An 18418-nucleotide genomic window follows, 5' to 3' on the forward strand; every position below is an offset into this window, starting at 1 on the left:
TTCATACTCATTAAATTGGAGATAAGCTATATGAAAGGATCAAATGATGTCAGTTTGCTCAATAAAGAAAATAAATTGTCTGATGGAGTTCATCTTAAATAAACAATTTTCAATGTGAGACAACAGATTCAGGCAGTTGAAAACAGTTTTGGACCAGACTTTTCTCTTGAAGTGACACAGTCCATATACGAAATCTTCTATGTAGCTCTTCTCATGAAGTTCATTATTTTTATTGAGTAAAGAGTTGTATTTATTCAAGTGTACAATTCCTAGCACAATGGATTGCTTAGGGATGAAACTCTAACAAGCTTAGAATATTTGTTTATCAAAAACTGTTTATTAATAAGCCAAATCTGTGAGACAGATTAAGCTACATTCAACTAAGATAGGTCCCAGAGCAAATTGAATTTTTAAAGCCACTAGAACTTTGCTAAATTAATTTCCAATGAAAAACAAAGGAAGTGGTTCTGTAGGACAGTCATTAAGCTAGTACTGCTCAAACTGGACATAAAAAGCACATGCTCCTCTCTTGAGCTTGCCTGCACTATGAGGTTTTGCATTTAAAGATTGTCCAAAAAAAAAGTGTACCAGGACCAGTCACGTTAGAATCACATGCTGAATGCTCCTAGCTGTTACTGCAAGGAGCGTTAAGCATATCTGCTTTAAAATTTTGCCTTTCAGGTTTTTTAAAGACCAGACTCACTGTCTCCTACTTTGTGTGATGCTTCATGTATTACGTTCTCCTGTTTGCAGTCATTTAAAAGGTTAGGCACATATCTACTAACCATGTCTTCCTAAATAAATAGGAAAGACTTTTAATTAAAGTAGCGTTAGAGAGGGGAAGAAAGGAGCCAGACAAGGAAGTTCCGACACAAAATATGCAAGAATCAGCACATGCTTACTTTTTATTTATATTTAGACAAAGCATAGAAACCTTTGCAACATTTAGAGAGACTGGGTTCTGTTCATGATTTAGCTGATATCAGAAGTCCAGAGGACACCGTCTGCGCTGTTTTATATATAAATACACAAATTAAGATCAATTTGCTTGTGACCTGGTACAAAGACATTTTGATGACTTATACAATACAAATAAAGATGTTAAAAACAGGTATACTGATACACATTCACAGGATCAAAAAGTTACACTTACTGTGAGAGGATGAGATTTTTCATCAAAAATATCCAATGATCTGTCGGAATCTCTACAAAGTAAAAATCTCTGTTTTAGCAACAAGAGTAAATTGGTAATGCTATGCTCCACTAAAAAGTATTATTCATTAAATGGAATAAACGGACACATTTTATAGTTCAGCTTTTCCTAGAATATGGTATGAAGTTATATTTTATTTTTGCAAAGCATTTAACGATGAGATCTTACAACTGAATATTTAAGCAGCTAAACAATGAATAGCTATCCATATTCTCACATTATGCTTAGTACAGTTCTCCCTTAAAATGTGAAACAGTCTCATTAATAGCATTTATTTCAAAAAGGCAGCTGCAATTTTGAAGCATATGCTGTAACTAGCTATAATAGCATGGGTTATTTGTACAGGGGACAGAGTGTTCCTTCACCCATCAAAACTAATCTGTACCTCTGCATTCAGGAAAAGCTAAACAAAGTCCAAAGGCTGACTTGTAGCGAGTTAAGTGTATTTTCTTCAGTCCCTCTGTTTTGACTTTTTATGCTTCATTCTCAATGAAGCACATGCCATTGGATGGATACTGACCACTCCATATCAGCTCAAGAGGGGATACAAAGAGGAAGCAGATACAGCACAAAGTTACAGATTTTTAAAATCCTTTAAATTATACTAGCTGTTACTGAAGTGACCAAGACCATATCCCCAGCTCAAAAAGAAAGTTGTTATATTTCAGGAAAAAAAAAAGTTCACTCACCTGTTCTTTATATGGTAGAATATTGCTAATGTTACACTAAAAAAGAGAAAGAAAAAAAAGAAAAGACTAAACAAAGCACATTCTGTGCACACTATTCCACTGCAAAAGCTGTTCTCCAGGGCAAAATATTTAGAATCCATTACGTATTGGCTTCCTCTTACATTTTCGAGTACTCTGTATCTCATTTCTGACGTTTACCTGCCTGAACAGAAACTGGCCAAATCAAATTTGCTAGCCAAACTAATTTTATATTCATCATACAGATGTTTGTGCTGCAAAATAAATATTATACCACATTTTAAACACACACCTTCACTGCCTGATTAAGTGACATTTATTGACGATATGGACATTTATTGAAGAAGCTCTGATCTGTTGCAAGATGTACACCACTTCAAAATGGCACAAGCACCATCTTTTAGGTTTTTTTTCCTCTAGAAAGAGAGTGACATGCTAGGTACCTCTTGTTTCAAATCAAATTTTAAAGCAACAGATCAACTTAGATATTTCCAAAGTTTATTATGTTAAAACAGTAAAGCCTTCTGGGCCTAAATCTACTTTTCCTTACTTTCCCTTCAAGCACAGTGGAACACTTCTCAATTCTCAGCTGGTATTGTCTTTGCACAAACAACTGTCTCTGTGGTACCCAGAACAATAGGTCAAACAGCCATTTCCACTGGAGAACCAAGACGACTAAATAATTATCAAACTCACCTACCTGAAATAACAAATACATGAAGAAAAAGTAGAAAGGCTACAACTAAAACCAAAGCCAACAACATACTTTTATCCACAACTAGAGGGCAGACTAATACCACTGGCAAGTAGCAAACACAGTCCTACAAACTTTTCCTGCAACTCCATGCAAAATCCTTTTCAAGTTTTCACAGATCGGGAGTTTCTGGATTTGACTTCCAGTGTGAAGACTGAGCTCCCCACCCCCAACACACACTTTTAAACTGAAAATGCTGACACACTTCTGCACACCGACCCAGATTCTCAAGTACACAATGATAACTACTTTGAAATACAACAGTATATTAGTTCTGTAACTAAAAAAAAAGCTCACTTCAGCAGTCATAATTAAGCAGACCTCTACACCCCCTCCGTGACCAACCTGAATAAGCAGTGCTGTGCTCCTCCCATTCAAGTGTCCAACTGGCTTTGGAACAGACAAGACCACCACAATCCCAAATAAGCCTTGCAATGCTACTAAGCCCCTTGTTGGCGACAAATGGTTCTTACCACTTTATTGTGCTTCTAAGGTTAGGTTGACTGACGGTGCTGTCATCTATAAATATTGTTGAGCACGAGCTGTATTTTTTTGTAAGCTGCCCAGGAGAAACCTTAGGGACGAAAAAAGAGAATACATTCAAGAAGAGGGATTCTGTAAGCTTCAGTTTCCCACACTGAATACTTGCTTTACATCTCAAGTAGTTACTGCAGAGAAGGGCTTTGTAGGTGATTGCTCCTGCTACATAAGCTACTCTATAGCCACCAAGCTCCTGAGGACACTCTTTGTGCAAGCTAGGTTTAGAAATCACTGCTTTTATTATACAACATGATGTTTTTACGTAAGTAATTTTCAGCAGAAATAGCTGCAGCTAAAACTGCAAGTCCTCTGATTTTCTCAGTTCTCCTCCATTCCATTCTTGCCAGTTCAGGTCTCAGCCTTCCCTCTCCGATGTACTTTATTAGATTTCCCTGTGACTCCATAATTAACTTCTCCCTTCTTTTATACCCTATACCTTTACATTTTCTGGTTATCCAGTATAATTTGCATTCGGGGTTTTGTCTTATTGTATTTTAGAAAAAAAGAAACCTCTTCCTGACATTGCTCACTTCACTCACGCCTTGTTTAGCATCTGGAATCTGGAAATAAAGTACTACTGTTACCCTTACTTCTAGTATTTAGAGCTAGCAATATGTTCCATCATCTACCCTAATCCTTTAGACGAGGGAGAAATCTTCCTATATAACACCGAGTCAGGCTTCCCTGAGCACGTTTAGAGAATGCCTTGCACTAGACCTAGGCCATCACAATTGAGGGAGGAGTTTTAATCAAGCAATTCAAGACTCATTAGTTTTTGCCAGGATCTTTTTAAATGCCTTGTCTGAAAACTTGAAAGTCTTCCATATAAAAATATTGGCACCCTTCACAACTCAGTGGCTGCCTGGAAATACCTCCCGTTCCAGCTGAAATTTGCCAGCAAAAACAATCCAATTACACTTTACCTTGGTGCTGGCAGACTAAAGCTGGAACTGTAATTGAAAAAGAAAGAAAAGGGAAAAAAAACCACCACACCTCCCCCCAGTCATACTAAATACAACAGACTCAATATCATTATCTTACTAGGAACCTATCAGCAGACAATTCTGCTAGACAGTATTTTTAAAAAATTGTGTTAACAACTTCCATTCTTAGCTTTACTAGTTAATAATTTTTTTTATCCACTTATTAATGACATTGCATCTTTTTTGTATGTCTTTTTTTTTTATAAGTGAAGTGTCAAAACCAACCAATATTTGTGGAAGAAGCTTAGAGCATATTTTCAGATTTAAAACTAATGGATTATCATTTGTTTATCACGCTGATTACAATGTTTGTTGATAATTCTCTTTTCATGCTGGATACATTTCTTACAGCAAGTCCTGTAGTAATGCTCAAACAGCAAGTCATTTAAGACTTGTCATCTCGGCTAAGAAATGATTTGTTTTATTTCTATTTAAAAGAAACAATGTAGGCAGTTTAACTTATATTTTCTCCTTTACTGTTCTGAAATGCTCAAGACTGATACAACAAAAGAATCCTTTTTTTTTTTTTGACATCACCCATTCTTGCCCTGTGATACTGTGCCTGATTGTTTATTTTTTAAAGACAGGTACCTTTATCTTGCTAAGGAGGGTTTGGAACACATGTAGGACTAAACCCCCAGAATTACTACAGTTGTTTCTCGAATTCGTCTTTGTCCCAATATGCTCATATTATCTATATAGCACACTAAGAATTTGTTTTACTTACATGATTGATGTGGTTACTCTTCCTCTTCTCTCGCACTATAGAAAGCGGGAGAAAGAATGTGAACTGAAAGGTTTCTAAAATACAATCCAAATTTACGTTCAATAAAGTCATTCCATTAACCTAGTCTTCTGAAGTACACGAGTATTAAAAGTTTAAAATTTGACTTTAGGTTTCTGGAAAAGTAGTTTGAGGGAAAAAATGCTGAGTTTTATCAAGCTAGCAAACTACTTCCAACTATCCACAGGTACACTTAGGAACTACTTCTACCCATCACACTAAGGGAAAAATGTCTTGGCTTTGAAAAGATGCTATGCATCATGAAAAACTGGATGATTTCAGATAGTTCAAGTAGACAACGTCCAACATTCAACAGCAACCACTTAGCAACCAGATGCAAAAACATCACACCCCCACCTGACAGAGACACACAAGGAGGAAGGTGCCCAGCATTATATATATGTGTCATGTCTCCTCCTATTGTCAGCAGAAAGTGAAAAGGTATTTCACTATACAGAAGATGCTGGCACAAGCCATGCCTATTCATCATATAACTGCAACCATATTATTTGATAGTTTTAAACTGTGTTAGCCTTTCAAAAAATATTGTAAAGTTTAACTTTCAGCTATAACAGCAATAGTAAACCAGTGCTGTTAAAGGAGAGCTGAGTTGCACACATGCAGAAAGCTATACAAATGTGACCAGCCCAGACAGATGACTTCTCCAAAATTTTCACCTCAGCTCATTACCACTTGTTATCAGGACACATTCTCTTAAATATTTAGAAAAAAAATTAACATTTGGAACATAGATTGTCCAATTTTTTTTTTTTGGTCTTTTTGCATAAATCGAAAGTCATGAACCTGGTAACATACCAGTGAAAGAGAACTTACAGATATTAATTCTACTAGTTCTATGAAAGGTTAACTAGAGAAGATCCAGCGAAATTAGAAAATAAATTCTTCTGCTGACTTGTCCATTAAATTACCCTGTAAAAATCAATTCATCCAACTAATACAAACTTCAGAGAATAGTTAATAGTTATCATCTCACCTAGCAGACCCTTTTTCTACATGAACACAAGTGTATACATTTCAATACATTACACTTGAAGAATACCAAATCATGTTTAAAAGCAATACTGCCCCTAAGAAAGATGTTCACGTGGTTTGAACGTTACTTGCAGCAAGGCTGAAAGGCTGTACAGTGAAGCTGCACCACAATGTTTAAGAACTCTGTCAACTTGCTAACTGCAACTTAAGCAACGCTCATCTCAGAGGTGTTTGAGATGTGCAGGTCAGATCCTCTGTTTGAAGCAGTCTTCAATTCCTTGGCATCACCTCTTCTGGAGAATCATGCTAGTGCTTGTTTCCACTGCTTACGGATTATCTGAGCATTGCAAAGTTGATACAACTGATAATTTTACTACTTGCCATAAGACTCTGAATAGCAGGACTGCAACTGAAAGATCTGTCAAAACAATTCTACTTTTCTGTGGCACAGCTATGCCAAGGTAGAAGACGCACTGCAGCTTTCCATCAACACATCCAATCTCAAATGAAACACTGTCTTAGAAAAAATAGCACTTCAAACAAAAACCAACTATAAAAGGGACGGAAGCACTTTTAAACTAATATCTTAAAATCCTTTTGAATTGCAACTTAAAAATTTACTGTTGTCAGAATTCTTTTTTATTTGTGCAATTTGGAAATGCCTCCACTTTTTAAACAGCATTTTGAAATGCACAAGCTATACTAATCCTTCAAAATTTACTTTATTAGGTAAACAAGGGATCTGCAAAGAAACTGAAAATCCCAATACATCCATGTAATTAAAACCAAGATTCAAGAATAATTATGCTACTGAAACTAAACATATTCAAAAGTAACTGATATAGACTGACAGCTAAGGCTTATTATTCTTCACAGAAAACTGTCCTTTAATTTTAAATTATATTTTTTTAACTTAATTTTTGAAACAGGCCTTATCATTAAAAAAAACCACCACTGCTTGAAGCATGGATTGCAATAGTGAAGGAAGCCTTGCTCCTTTCCACTACTAGGACTCAAACTCTGAAATCTCCTGATATTTAAGTGTTTAGAAGAACAAGTGATTTTAGCTGTTAAGTAAAACAGCCTACAAACACACTTCTGTGTAAACATGCAAATTATTAATCCCTATGCTTTGAAAGAGTTAAAGCAATTTAAGTGTTCTTGAGCTGTATATTTAAAACAGGCAGTTATTTTTCCATGTTTTCTCCCGCCTTTTTTTAAATTGGAAAAAAACTTAGCTTACCATCTGTTTGAGACTTGCTCAGGAAAATTGTGCTTGCTCTGGGATGATCAGATGGATTAGATTCCAAGGCTAAATCTGAAACAGAAAGGACAAAAAAAAAAAAAAAGGAGAGACCTTTAACAGAAGATGATTACTGCAACGATTCCCACCCAGCCTTAAAATGCTCAAGCACAGTGATGGAGACAAGACCAGAAACACATGAAAGGGACTGTCTCTCTAAAGCAAAACCTTACTTTTGCCAAGATAAATAAAAATCTGACATTTTTCGCCTCTGAAGAAAACAAAGCCGGTGGACTTAATCCTACTGCCATGAAGCTCTGAAGTAGCTTATGGTTTCCATCAAAACAAAATCTGGTAAGGCAGATCTCAGAAAGCAACATACATCTTCAAAAGTAAGTACGTGTCCCTGCCTGTGCTCAGTAGAGGGCAGAAAGCTAGAACTTTATCAAGAGCATAATTTAAAAAAAAAAAAAGAAAAAAGAAAGAAAAAAAGACAGACACTGCTGACCTTTCACTCTATGCTTTAAGTAGCCAGCAGGAAACAATCTCTGTGGTCTTATAAAGAACATAATAAGTAAATTTTACAGTGCTGATAAATATCAAAACATGGATCATACACTATTCTTTTATTTTGGGATTTGAAGTAATACCCTGTACAGCCAATATGTAATTACTGAAGAACAAAATGACTGCTTTAATCCTTTGCCACAATGAACAGTGATGACATTAGATGAGGACAAATTACTCTCTTAGATTAAGAAGGGAGTGATCTCTGAGAAGTTTGTTGATGAAACTGTAAACATCATGATGAAATTCTGAGCTGCGTTAGCTTTGACAGAAGAAACAGCTGTTCTGAAGAAGTCATGCTACAGACACACTGACTTACGTGAACATATGAACAGAATAATCTAGTACTGTGATCCTGCACATCCTGGAAAAAGCAAATTCACATCCATTTACATTTGTCAGTCTGATCTTCCTGTGTGCTACTTAGTCCATGCTAACCATAAAAGCATGCAAAATTGCAGACTTGCACATGGTAGTACTTCAAGGTGGTACACCAGTGCAGCTGCCACACCCTTAAAAAACGTCATCTAAGAATCAACATCAACTTTTAATGAAAAAAAAAATATTAAAATCTTAAGAGCTTTTTACGCACTCAACCAACAGAACTCTGGTTAAATAGTAGCCAAAGTACGCACAAGCTGTCTTGGTGCTGGAAGTCTTAACCATGTGAATGTGTTGTGCTACTGCACCTAGGCCATAGCACAGCCACAGCCCTCATGCGTCAGCGAGTGAACGTAATTGCAAAAGTACGTGTGTCCCCAAGACTTCTCATTCCAGATTCCCACTGGTACACAACATTGGTATCCAGACCTGGATGCTTTCCAAGTACTTGGCTTACAACATCACTGATCTTAGTCCAACAGTATTGCTCTGGTCCAGGATGCAGAACACTGTAGTTCTGAATCTCTATTGTGTTAAGTAAGGTAGCCAACGTCTATTTAGGAACATAAAGATAGTTCAATCAGGAATTTCCCCCCTTCTCAAAAAAGGCCAGAGTCAGCTACAAAAGCAGACCATCTCGAGCAGTTTTTAAAAGCTAACTTACAAAACCAGTATTTCTATTTTCATCTTACTGTGCTTATTCACTGCACACAGTGAACAGATACCTGAATTTAATCACGTAGTTAAAATGTAAGAAGTCCTGGTTTAGAAGCCCTAGAACGGAATTTGCCTTACAGCTCATACCTGAAGCACCACTAATACATGTTTGATTCTCGGAAAAAAAAATCCAGCACACAATAGTATGCCGTACTGGCAAATTTTAACTACTGTTTATAATGTCTCAACAAAACAGTGTAACTGTTTTTTTAAATTTGTCCACAACGTTGAGAATTTTCTAACACTGATTTAGCAAAATCACTTTTAATAGACAGTATAGAGACCAACTCTAATTTCTAATGCCAGCGCTCTATTAAAAAAAACCAAACCAAACAACATACTTCAACACAGACCACTAACAATGGCAAATATTAAACAACTTCTTAGATTTGAGAAAGGAGTGATTCAGAAATGAAGGTATTTCGCTAGTTTACCGAATAACTTAAGTATCATCAACAGGCAGAACAAGGCTGCAATATGCAGATATAAAATACAGATTATTATTATCAGGTTACGATGCAACAGAGCAAAGAACTCAGAATTTATTTACTTACAGTTCAGTAGCAACTTTTAGAATAACTGGGTAAGTCAGGTTAGAAAGGACCTCAGGAGGTCTCAAGTTCAACCTCTTGCTGAAAACAGGGTGAGCAACAAGGTAGAACTAGGCTGCTAAAGGCTTTATCCAGTTGAGTCTTGAAAACCTCCAATACGGGTCGCCAGAGCCCAGATCACCTTTCCCACCAAGGGGGACGAATGCCTATAGGTCTATGGGACTCACTATGGAATGGTAGAGAACAGCATGCAGGAGTGTACAAGACTTGCGTGATATTTAGGGGAAGGCAACAAGGAAGACTGGGGAGGAACAAGGACAGGCAAAGAGGGAAAAGGGCTACTGAATTCAGTAATTCCTAACATAGAATTTCATGTTTCTCCTTCTTGAATTTCAGAGGGTTCCTGTTGGCCCAATCCTCCAGCCTATCTAGGTCCCTCTGAACGAGCAGCCTCCAGCCTATTGACTGTTGCCCAATTGGGTGTCATCTGCAATTTGGGCGCACCCCATTGCCTCCCCCAGGTCATTGATAAGTGTTAAACAGGACACGTGCTTCTCTTCCAGGGAAGAGGCAGTAAGGGGTAACGCCCATCCTCCCTCACCTCATAAAAAAAATACACTAACATCTTGACGCCCCTGAGGTTTTGATTTACTTGGAAACTATATGACTTGTTAAAGCTCACTTCTTACATTGTTTTTGCCTCTTGTGCTCCACCAGTTCCTATATATCCATGCTGCTTAGATGTTAGAAATCATTACTTGGGCTAAAAGCACTACGAGAATTAAAAACATGCAAATATAACCAACTTTCATCCCAGACAAAAAGGTCTAAGATCCACAGCACTGCAGGATGCACCAAGGGACACAATATTGACATGGCCACACAAGTCAAACTTGCCCCCCTGAACCCAAGTAGACCCACACTTTTGAGGAGAGGAATAGCAGCAAAAGGAAAATAGACTTTGCTGGCTCCAGTTCCACACTGGCTCTGCCAGACACAAGATGCTTTCTGCTAGACAGTCAGGTGTATCAGCACCCACAGCACATTAAATCCACAACACAGACTATACAACTGGAGTTACGTTACAATACTAATGAAGTCCAAGACACACGTGCAGCCCCTGTTACAAACCCCCTTCAAGAAGTGATCAAGACCAACTGTGACTAGGCTTCTTATCCCAGAATAATGTGGCATTACTAGAAACAGTACATCTGCTTTTGTCTTGCAAGAGACAGAAGAAAGACAGATGCATTTAGTAGACTGCCTCCCTGTAGCTTTCCTCTTCTAAGCAGCCAGAGAATTTTGTCTGTCCTTTCTATGCTGTTCTCCCTGGACAATGTTTTTTTCCAAACAATGGAAAAATTAGTCATATGATTTGCTTTTCCTAAACCGCCAGTGTTGCTCATGAAATACCAAAATGCAAGAGCCATAGAGCTGATGAAGGAAGCATAAGACAAGAGGCAGATAAGAACGTGAGAAGAGGCAAAATGTAATGGGAAACATGGCAAAAAAAAAAAAAAAAAGCCAGAGGAAGAGATCAATCAGTCTGCAAGTCTGCAAACAATCTGATTCATAACCAACCGTCACTCCTAATACTTCCATCCTGGGAGCACTTACAAGTCCAAAAAATCAAGATATCTAGCCCTGAAAATAACGGTAAGTCTTGATTAGGAGCTACATCAGAAGATGTATGACAGAAAGCTCAAGCTTCACAGAAAGTTAACAGGAAAAGAAAGCAGCATGGTATGCGACAGGATGAACAGAAATAATGTGAATTAAAACATGCAGAAACAGGGATGAGAGAAATGAGAGAAGGAAATGGATGATAAAAGAAAACAACTCCAAAACATTTTCGTTCTAGAGGCTATCAACTCAATAGAACTCAAAACACATTTTCTGTTGGACCCTCACACTTAGTAATAAAGAGGTGAGAAGGGAAGATTCCCACCAGAAATAAGGTCCGTCGGAGCAGCACAGTAATGTTGCCACGCTGCAATGGCCCTCCACGTCTCTCGAAGAGCTGCGTATTAAAAATAGCCTTCCCTCTTATTTCTCTGCATCTCTCAGTGCCATTTACTCACGTTGTACTACCAAGGCAGTCAGATCAACCCTGCAACTGGAGCACAGAGAAGCCTGAACTTGCTTCCCTCTCTCGCCATTCCCATTTTAAAGAATCCCTTGCAGCTTGCTTGCCCTTCAGACAATCTCAGCTACCTCTGCTGCTGCTGTGCACTCCATGCGCCGATAAGAGCATACAGTCCCCCGCAGGGCAGCTCATGTTACTTTTAAAAGCAAACCTCTGCCCCTAGCTCAAGATCTCATGTCCTTTCCTCAACACAAAATCCGCATGAAGACTTTACTTTTACTCATCTATGCCATGTAAGAACATGTGTGGGTTTTAGGAATTTATAATGCTAGCTACTTAGGTACTGTTTTACACACCTCCACAGGTGATTTCTAATTATTAAGAACACATTTTACACACTGCATCGTGCTACATATAGTATCTCACGAATAAAACTGACAGTCAAAGATGTCACTGTTACTAAGTAGCAGCCTTTTGACAATTTCACTACTTCAGAACACTAAAATATTGCATTTCCTTTAATAGTTTTAGCCCCATCCTCTGCTTTATTAGACAGCAGTAACATTTTGATACAGCACATATTTAAAGCATTAAGTCATAAAATAATCTCTTTGCTGTAAATTGACAGTGGGTTACTAGCTTTGATTAATGTTTGAGCTTCCCTTATATTTCATTACCTTACAGTGTGAAAGATGTGAGTTACTCAACACTTCCAATAAAGATTTAAAAATTAAGACAAATTGACTAAAAAATTTTCCAATACATTTCAGAAAGTGTGTTATTCCTAGCAATAGCTTCATTCCCAGAGGGACCTGGACAGGCTCAAGAAGTGGGCCCGTGTGAACCTCATGAGGTTCAAGGCCAAGTGCAGGGTCCTGCACCTGCGTTGAAGCAACACCCAGTATTAATACAGGCTGGGGGATAAAGGATTTGCCCTTTCACACCACACTCCTGAGTTGGGCTGGTTCAACAGTAAATGGACACAGTCAGCATTTCAAATTCGCTACTAAAAATCAGAAGAATTTAGAAAACAAAAGTGTAGACCATCTATTAAATACTGTGGGCTAACCAGGGTTCAAGTTTTCTATTCACTTCTGTGACTTTAAAAAATAAAAATAAAAATCAATACAGTATTGATGTTGCATTTTTTAAACTGCAGGATGATCCACACCACTATCATTGGCCTCCACAGCAAATCCCAACATGACCCTATTGCACTCAGCTCCCAGACCCTGTTGGGAAACATGATTGAGAGATCTGTTCCACCAGACACAATACCTAGCCTTTCTAGGACCGAAAGAAGTTGAGTGGGCTTCCATGTGTTTCATGATGGGTTATAATCACTTCTACATATCTTAGCTAAGCAGAACAGCAGGATGTCAAGAGTACTCCAAATTCCACAGTGAAGGCAGGACCAGTTAAATGAAAGGAAAACTAGATGTCCCTAGGATTTTATGTTGGCACTAGAAGGAAAACAGTAGTTCGCAGGCTAGATCTTAAAAGTAACCAACATTTTGTTAGAGATGTTTCTGTACTGCATGTAACACAGGACCATTTAGACAGACAAGGAGAAAGAATTGGTTCCATGCTGTCCACTTTTTATTCCCCAGACAGACCTTTACATGTAACATAATTCACTACCACGAGAAGCTAAAGCAGAACTCTTCAACCTTAACTTTTTAATTGATAAGCCAAAATAAAGTTTTCTAACTGTACATACACATTAAAGATAAACCAAATTTTACATTTCCATGTACTGTGTGCTAGGTGTCACATGCCACCTGATGGACTGGCATACGTTAAGTTTTTTTCAACTTTCAATTGCTCACATTAATGCAAACTTCAGATGAAGTTTGGGCTTTTATGAAAGTTAACAGTTTCATCAAGTTTTGTGCCATTTTAGGCATAAGCTCAAACGCAGTCACTCTTTAGAGTGGCTTTGTGGATTCTCAGCGTACCTGCAGTATGTTCTATAAAATTAAGTAACTTATCTGCATAACAAAAAACATCCAACAGTTTTACAGAAAAGTGCCTTTTTTTTTTTAATCTTTTAAAGAAACTGACATTCAACAGTTTATTATCCAAGTCTGACTGACATGTTTGATGACAAGCCAGTGTTACTTTTCACACTGGAAAAAACCTAACAACTATGTTTGATTGCTGCAATGACTTCAAGACCCTTTCAGAACTCCAAACAAAAGCAAAGCTGTGCTATAAACACACAGCTCATCAGACACTGCAGAATGCTACCTGGTTGACAGTGGGATTTTTGTGTAAGCTGTTGAGGTAAAACTGATATTTGCATCACCTGCAAGTACGAGTTTTAGTTTTATTCATCTGGCTTCACTACACATTTAAATAAATAGCACCAAGCTTTTTAAGCCAGTTGCGTCTTTGTCCCTTCAAGTGGAAACATTTGGCATTTTCTTCTGAAAACATGGGTTTTCTAGTGAGTGAAATAGAAGTGCACATTCAAACTCCAGCTATAATAAATTAAAAAAACCCCAGATTTAGAAATCTCACGATCAGCTTGTTAGCAAGGATCTGTAGATCCAAGGTCTGGGTTCTTAACGTTCAATAGCATTTTCCTCCTGCCTCCCACAGTAACTTCTTCCTTTATGTGGAAGAAACATTGTTAGAAACCTTAATTTAATGTGTAATGCAAATTTGGGAGGAGTAGGTTTTTGTGTTTTGTTGGCTCGTGCGAGAGTTCATTCCCATGTTAGTCAGCTTTTCAGTATGATCTCACCACGCTGATCGCCCTTGAGAGAACAGATACTTCTAGCCACAAAATTTCTGTTGCTCTGTAACATCTACCCTGACAGGAGGGAAAAAGCAAGTCTCCTAAAGAAAGCCAGAAGAGGAAAGGATCCTAGAAATGAGTTACATGGAAACCATAGTGTAAAAAAAAAAAAAAAAAGTCAAGATTAAAATGAATTCAGTTTCCTTAATTCCACGAGTTTCATCAAAATCCTCAGGAGAGGATTTCATACAAGAGAATCAGAAAATCATTTGGTGGGAAGAGATCTTTAAGTTCATCAAGTCCAACCGTTAACCTAGCACTGCCAAATCCCACTAAACCATGTCCCTAAGTGCCACATCTACATGTCTTTTAAACACCTCCAGGGATGGTGACTCAACCACTTCCCCAGGCAGCCCGTTTCAGTGCTCGACAATTTCCTTTCAATATTTCCCATTTTCTGAAAAATCTCTCTGTTATAGCTGTTACACTGGAAGCCTGAAGAAACACTCACCAAACCAAACCAATCAGTTTCCCTCCATATGAGCTTCATGTATGTATGTTCCATATCGACTCTTCTTAAAAACCTAAGGCTCACATAAACTTGCTCACTGCAGAAGTCTCCAAGATTTAGTGAGGAGAGAAAAGGACAGATTTCTTAGCTGTCAGCAGTACTCAAACATAAGAACAGGAATACAGATACTATGCTATGGCTATGACTTCTAATTCCCAAAGTTGTAGATCGATTTCATCATTGTTTCTGATCAACTTATCGATTCAGTCATTTCCACTACAGGCACGTTACAGACCATTTCGTAAAGGCCATGACATCAGGCATCTTAAGCCAACAACATGGAAGGTGTTTCAGGCTCGTAGAGAGTCAATTCTTTCACATTTGTCAAGACCACGTGTTATTTGTAACTGCTACAAACACCTTTGTGATTCTCTTTCCTAGGAAAGAGGTATTGAGAGTTCTGGGGAAAGAAGAGTGAGCTTTAAGTTAGCTGAAAAACTTGGCAAACACAAGGGAAAAAGTAGAGGGAACACCAGAACAGGGACCAGAGCATCAGTTGGTTTTCACCCCCAACTTCATATTTGTCTAACTAGACAATGGTATTTGTCAGCCTATGCAGCTAAATATCATCAAATAGAGGGGCACAAAAACCAACACAAGATGGTTAAGATTTTCTTGTGCTAAAAACTGCTGGCATCAAAAACCTGATCCTTGCATCAAAGTGTTCATATTTTTTTTCTTTTTTTCTTCTTTTTTTATTTAACTTACTTACACTTTAACCAGGATTTTAAAAAAAAACAGGAAAAAACCCCTCCACCCACATGCTTGAAGTAAGCTGACATTACATAAGAGAGGAACAAATGAACCATATTTAGACCTTCTGCAAGGAGGTTTATAGACAAGCTGTTAGTGAAATCAGATCACAGACAATCAATATATTCAAGTATCTGTTCATCTTCAATACTGCTTAATAACTGCAGCATGCAAGCAACTTGCAGCTTGCCCCTTTCAGTGTGACACAGCCTCTAGAAAGCCAGGGGGGTACTGAAAAAAGAAAAGTAGGCACACAGATGCTTGCAGAGTTATTCAGGCAGTAGTGTGTCTGAACCTGTTCAGGTAAATCTCACTTAGTTCATTCTCTATTAACGCTCCTCTTCAAAGTCCTCTACTGTTTGTTTTCCCATCTAACCTCTGTCTGATGTCTACATCCCACTCAGCACCTCTCTTGATACCATTTGCTGTTCCCTTTCATCCCTGATTGTCTTTTCCCTTGTCATTCTCCACCACCCACACACCCCCAGTTCTTCAGGTGAAGGTACCAGGTCATTTTGTCCCACCAGTTCAGTAGGGCAACAATCCTCCCCTTGGCTCATGTGAATCAGACAAACCTCTGCTCAGCAAAACTGCTGAGCTCAGTAAGCAGCAGTGGCGGAGGGAGATAATTCTTGTTCTAGTTTTATCCAAGGATCAAAGAATTTATGAAAAATTAGATCTGTGTTTAAATACAGGGGTCTGGCAGGAAAGTGGCAGCCATAAGAAGTTCCCCCCCAAATAACTAGAAAAAATAGCAGGAAAAAAAAAGCCCAAAATAAACATTAGCAGACACTGATTTGGGAAAAAAAAATCCAAACAAAGCCCCCCCCAAAAAACAGTAATCGGCACAGCCCAAATGGCACATTAAGATCAAAGAGCTGCTATTTCTAAACCTACAGAGGAAAGCCTTCTTGGTCAAATCAGACTGCTTTGGACTGTTGCTTGCATGCTGGAAGAAGGAACGCTTAACGCTTAGCTGAACTGTCAACTAGTAGCCTTCGCTTTTGATATTTCGCATTAGCAGTAGGCATGAACCTATTTGGAAGAAACTGTTGTTTTCAAAGTTACGTTTATTCCCGTTTACTTAATACAACTTGGCTTAGCATATCAAACCACAAATGCAGGCTTATTTCTCATTCTGAAAAAGTATGCACTGGTTATGATCTTGAGAATGATAAAATACAAAGTCATCCTTTAAATTCTCTCTTACAACAATCCCTTCCCATTTGAATTAACTTTTGTTGAAACACTACACTTCCAGTTTCACAGTGTGTTTTATCTTCATCCCACTTACCACTCCTTTTTGTCTTACATAAATACCATTCATAACCTCCCCATGTTATGGAAGTGAGATTATTTTTTTTTTGTTTCATTCTGATCTGATACAGACAATCTAAGCAGTGCTGACTGTAAAGCAGTGCCTGTTAAGTAGAGTGATGGAGAAGATACAGAATAATCCTCATTTAAGAGCGTAGACCTGCAAGGACCACATTCCACTTGCTACGGAAAAAGCAAGTCAAAACATTACAAAAGAAAAAGTCCACAGCTCAGTTGGTAAATTCTGCATTCCTGATAGAACCAAAACATTCAATTTTAGCAAAGCAAGTGCAAAAGTATTAAGAAAGACTTAAGAACAACAAACAACTTCAACATAGAAATTTAAGGAATGAAGCATCTGCATCACATTTGGATGCTAGCTTTCTGATATATTTAGCTGTGTTCTTAGAAACTCCTAGAACTGAACAGCATGGAACAAAAATAGCCAAGATGATCTTGACTTTTTTCCCCCCCTGCAGCTTTCTCTCTTTTCCCCCTGCCAAAGCATTCAAGAAAAGGCCAGTCAGTAGTTTCCTAACCTTCCATCATTGACAAAATTGTCATCTTAGCTAACCTATGATATTATACATTAATAAATTATAGAAGTAATATTTATCCCTCAAATAAAACTGCTGGACTACTTACCACTATAGCAACAAACTAATGCTCTGTAGTAGTCAACAGAGCAGGAACACGCAGGCTGCTTGCATGGTTTGGGTGTGCTGACAGCTTTTATATCCCAGAGTTAAGAGGGATAAGCATAGCTATCTGGTATATGCAAGTGCTGCGTTTACAGATTTATTATTTTCATAGAAGGTCTTAAATTAAACAGATAGCACTATCACTTAAAGTTTCATTATAATGTCTGTTTCATAACACCCAATTTCAGACTTCACAAATAATACCTGACGTTTTGAAGTTAACTGCTTCAATCTTACCCAGGTAGCGCTTTATAATGTTCAAAAATGAACACAAGAAGTTTTACTTCTAATATTGGCCATCCAGAATTGTATTTCCATAAAGATATCAAACTTTGATACTTTTTGCAGCCCTAAACAGTTATATCAATCAAGAAACTGTAGAAAAATGGCATCTATCATTTGCAGCAGATCTACTTCTGAGGCCATGCAATAGTGAACCACATACCACTGTAAAAGTGATCTGTAAAATAATCTAAAACATATCCTACTTATGGAGTTCCAATTTTAGTATTACCTCCTGCCTCAAGACTAAAGTTTCCATAGCCACAAAAGTAAAATTTGTGATAGACAGCTGCTATCTTATTCTTGGGCTGTACACTTTTATTCACGTCTGCAAATTCAAAAAATTAAATACTTCCCTACTTCAAGGCCAGTTCTGACATCTGGATGAACTCACAATTAAGCCTAGTTACATACCACTGCTGACAAGATCACATACTAAAGATTCAAACAAATACAACCCTTATTCCTGAGCAGACTTATTTAGTTTAGGCTTATTAGAATCTTTAGAGAGTTTAGCTCCTCCTCCCATAAC

At 37.8% G+C, this 18418-nt stretch overlaps 1 protein-coding gene across 1 annotated transcript in view; it reads right to left on the minus strand.

The window, feature by feature from the left end:
• Window positions 1-18418, minus strand: part of CCNYL1 (cyclin Y like 1) — a 35133-nt gene that overhangs the window by 14708 nt on the left and 2007 nt on the right. Inside the window, exons 2-6 of the mRNA XM_074593809.1 lie at window positions 7218-7292; window positions 4925-4959; window positions 3148-3248; window positions 1903-1938; window positions 1154-1205 (exon numbers count right to left, since the gene is read on the minus strand). Coding sequence (XP_074449910.1) covers window positions 1154-1205; window positions 1903-1938; window positions 3148-3248; window positions 4925-4959; window positions 7218-7292 — 299 coding nt within the window. The remainder of the gene's footprint in view (window positions 1-1153; window positions 1206-1902; window positions 1939-3147; window positions 3249-4924; window positions 4960-7217; window positions 7293-18418) is intronic.

Source organism: Larus michahellis, chromosome 7 (genome assembly GCF_964199755.1).
Source record: "Larus michahellis chromosome 7, bLarMic1.1, whole genome shotgun sequence".
Classification (NCBI taxonomy): Eukaryota; Metazoa; Chordata; class Aves; order Charadriiformes; family Laridae; genus Larus; species Larus michahellis.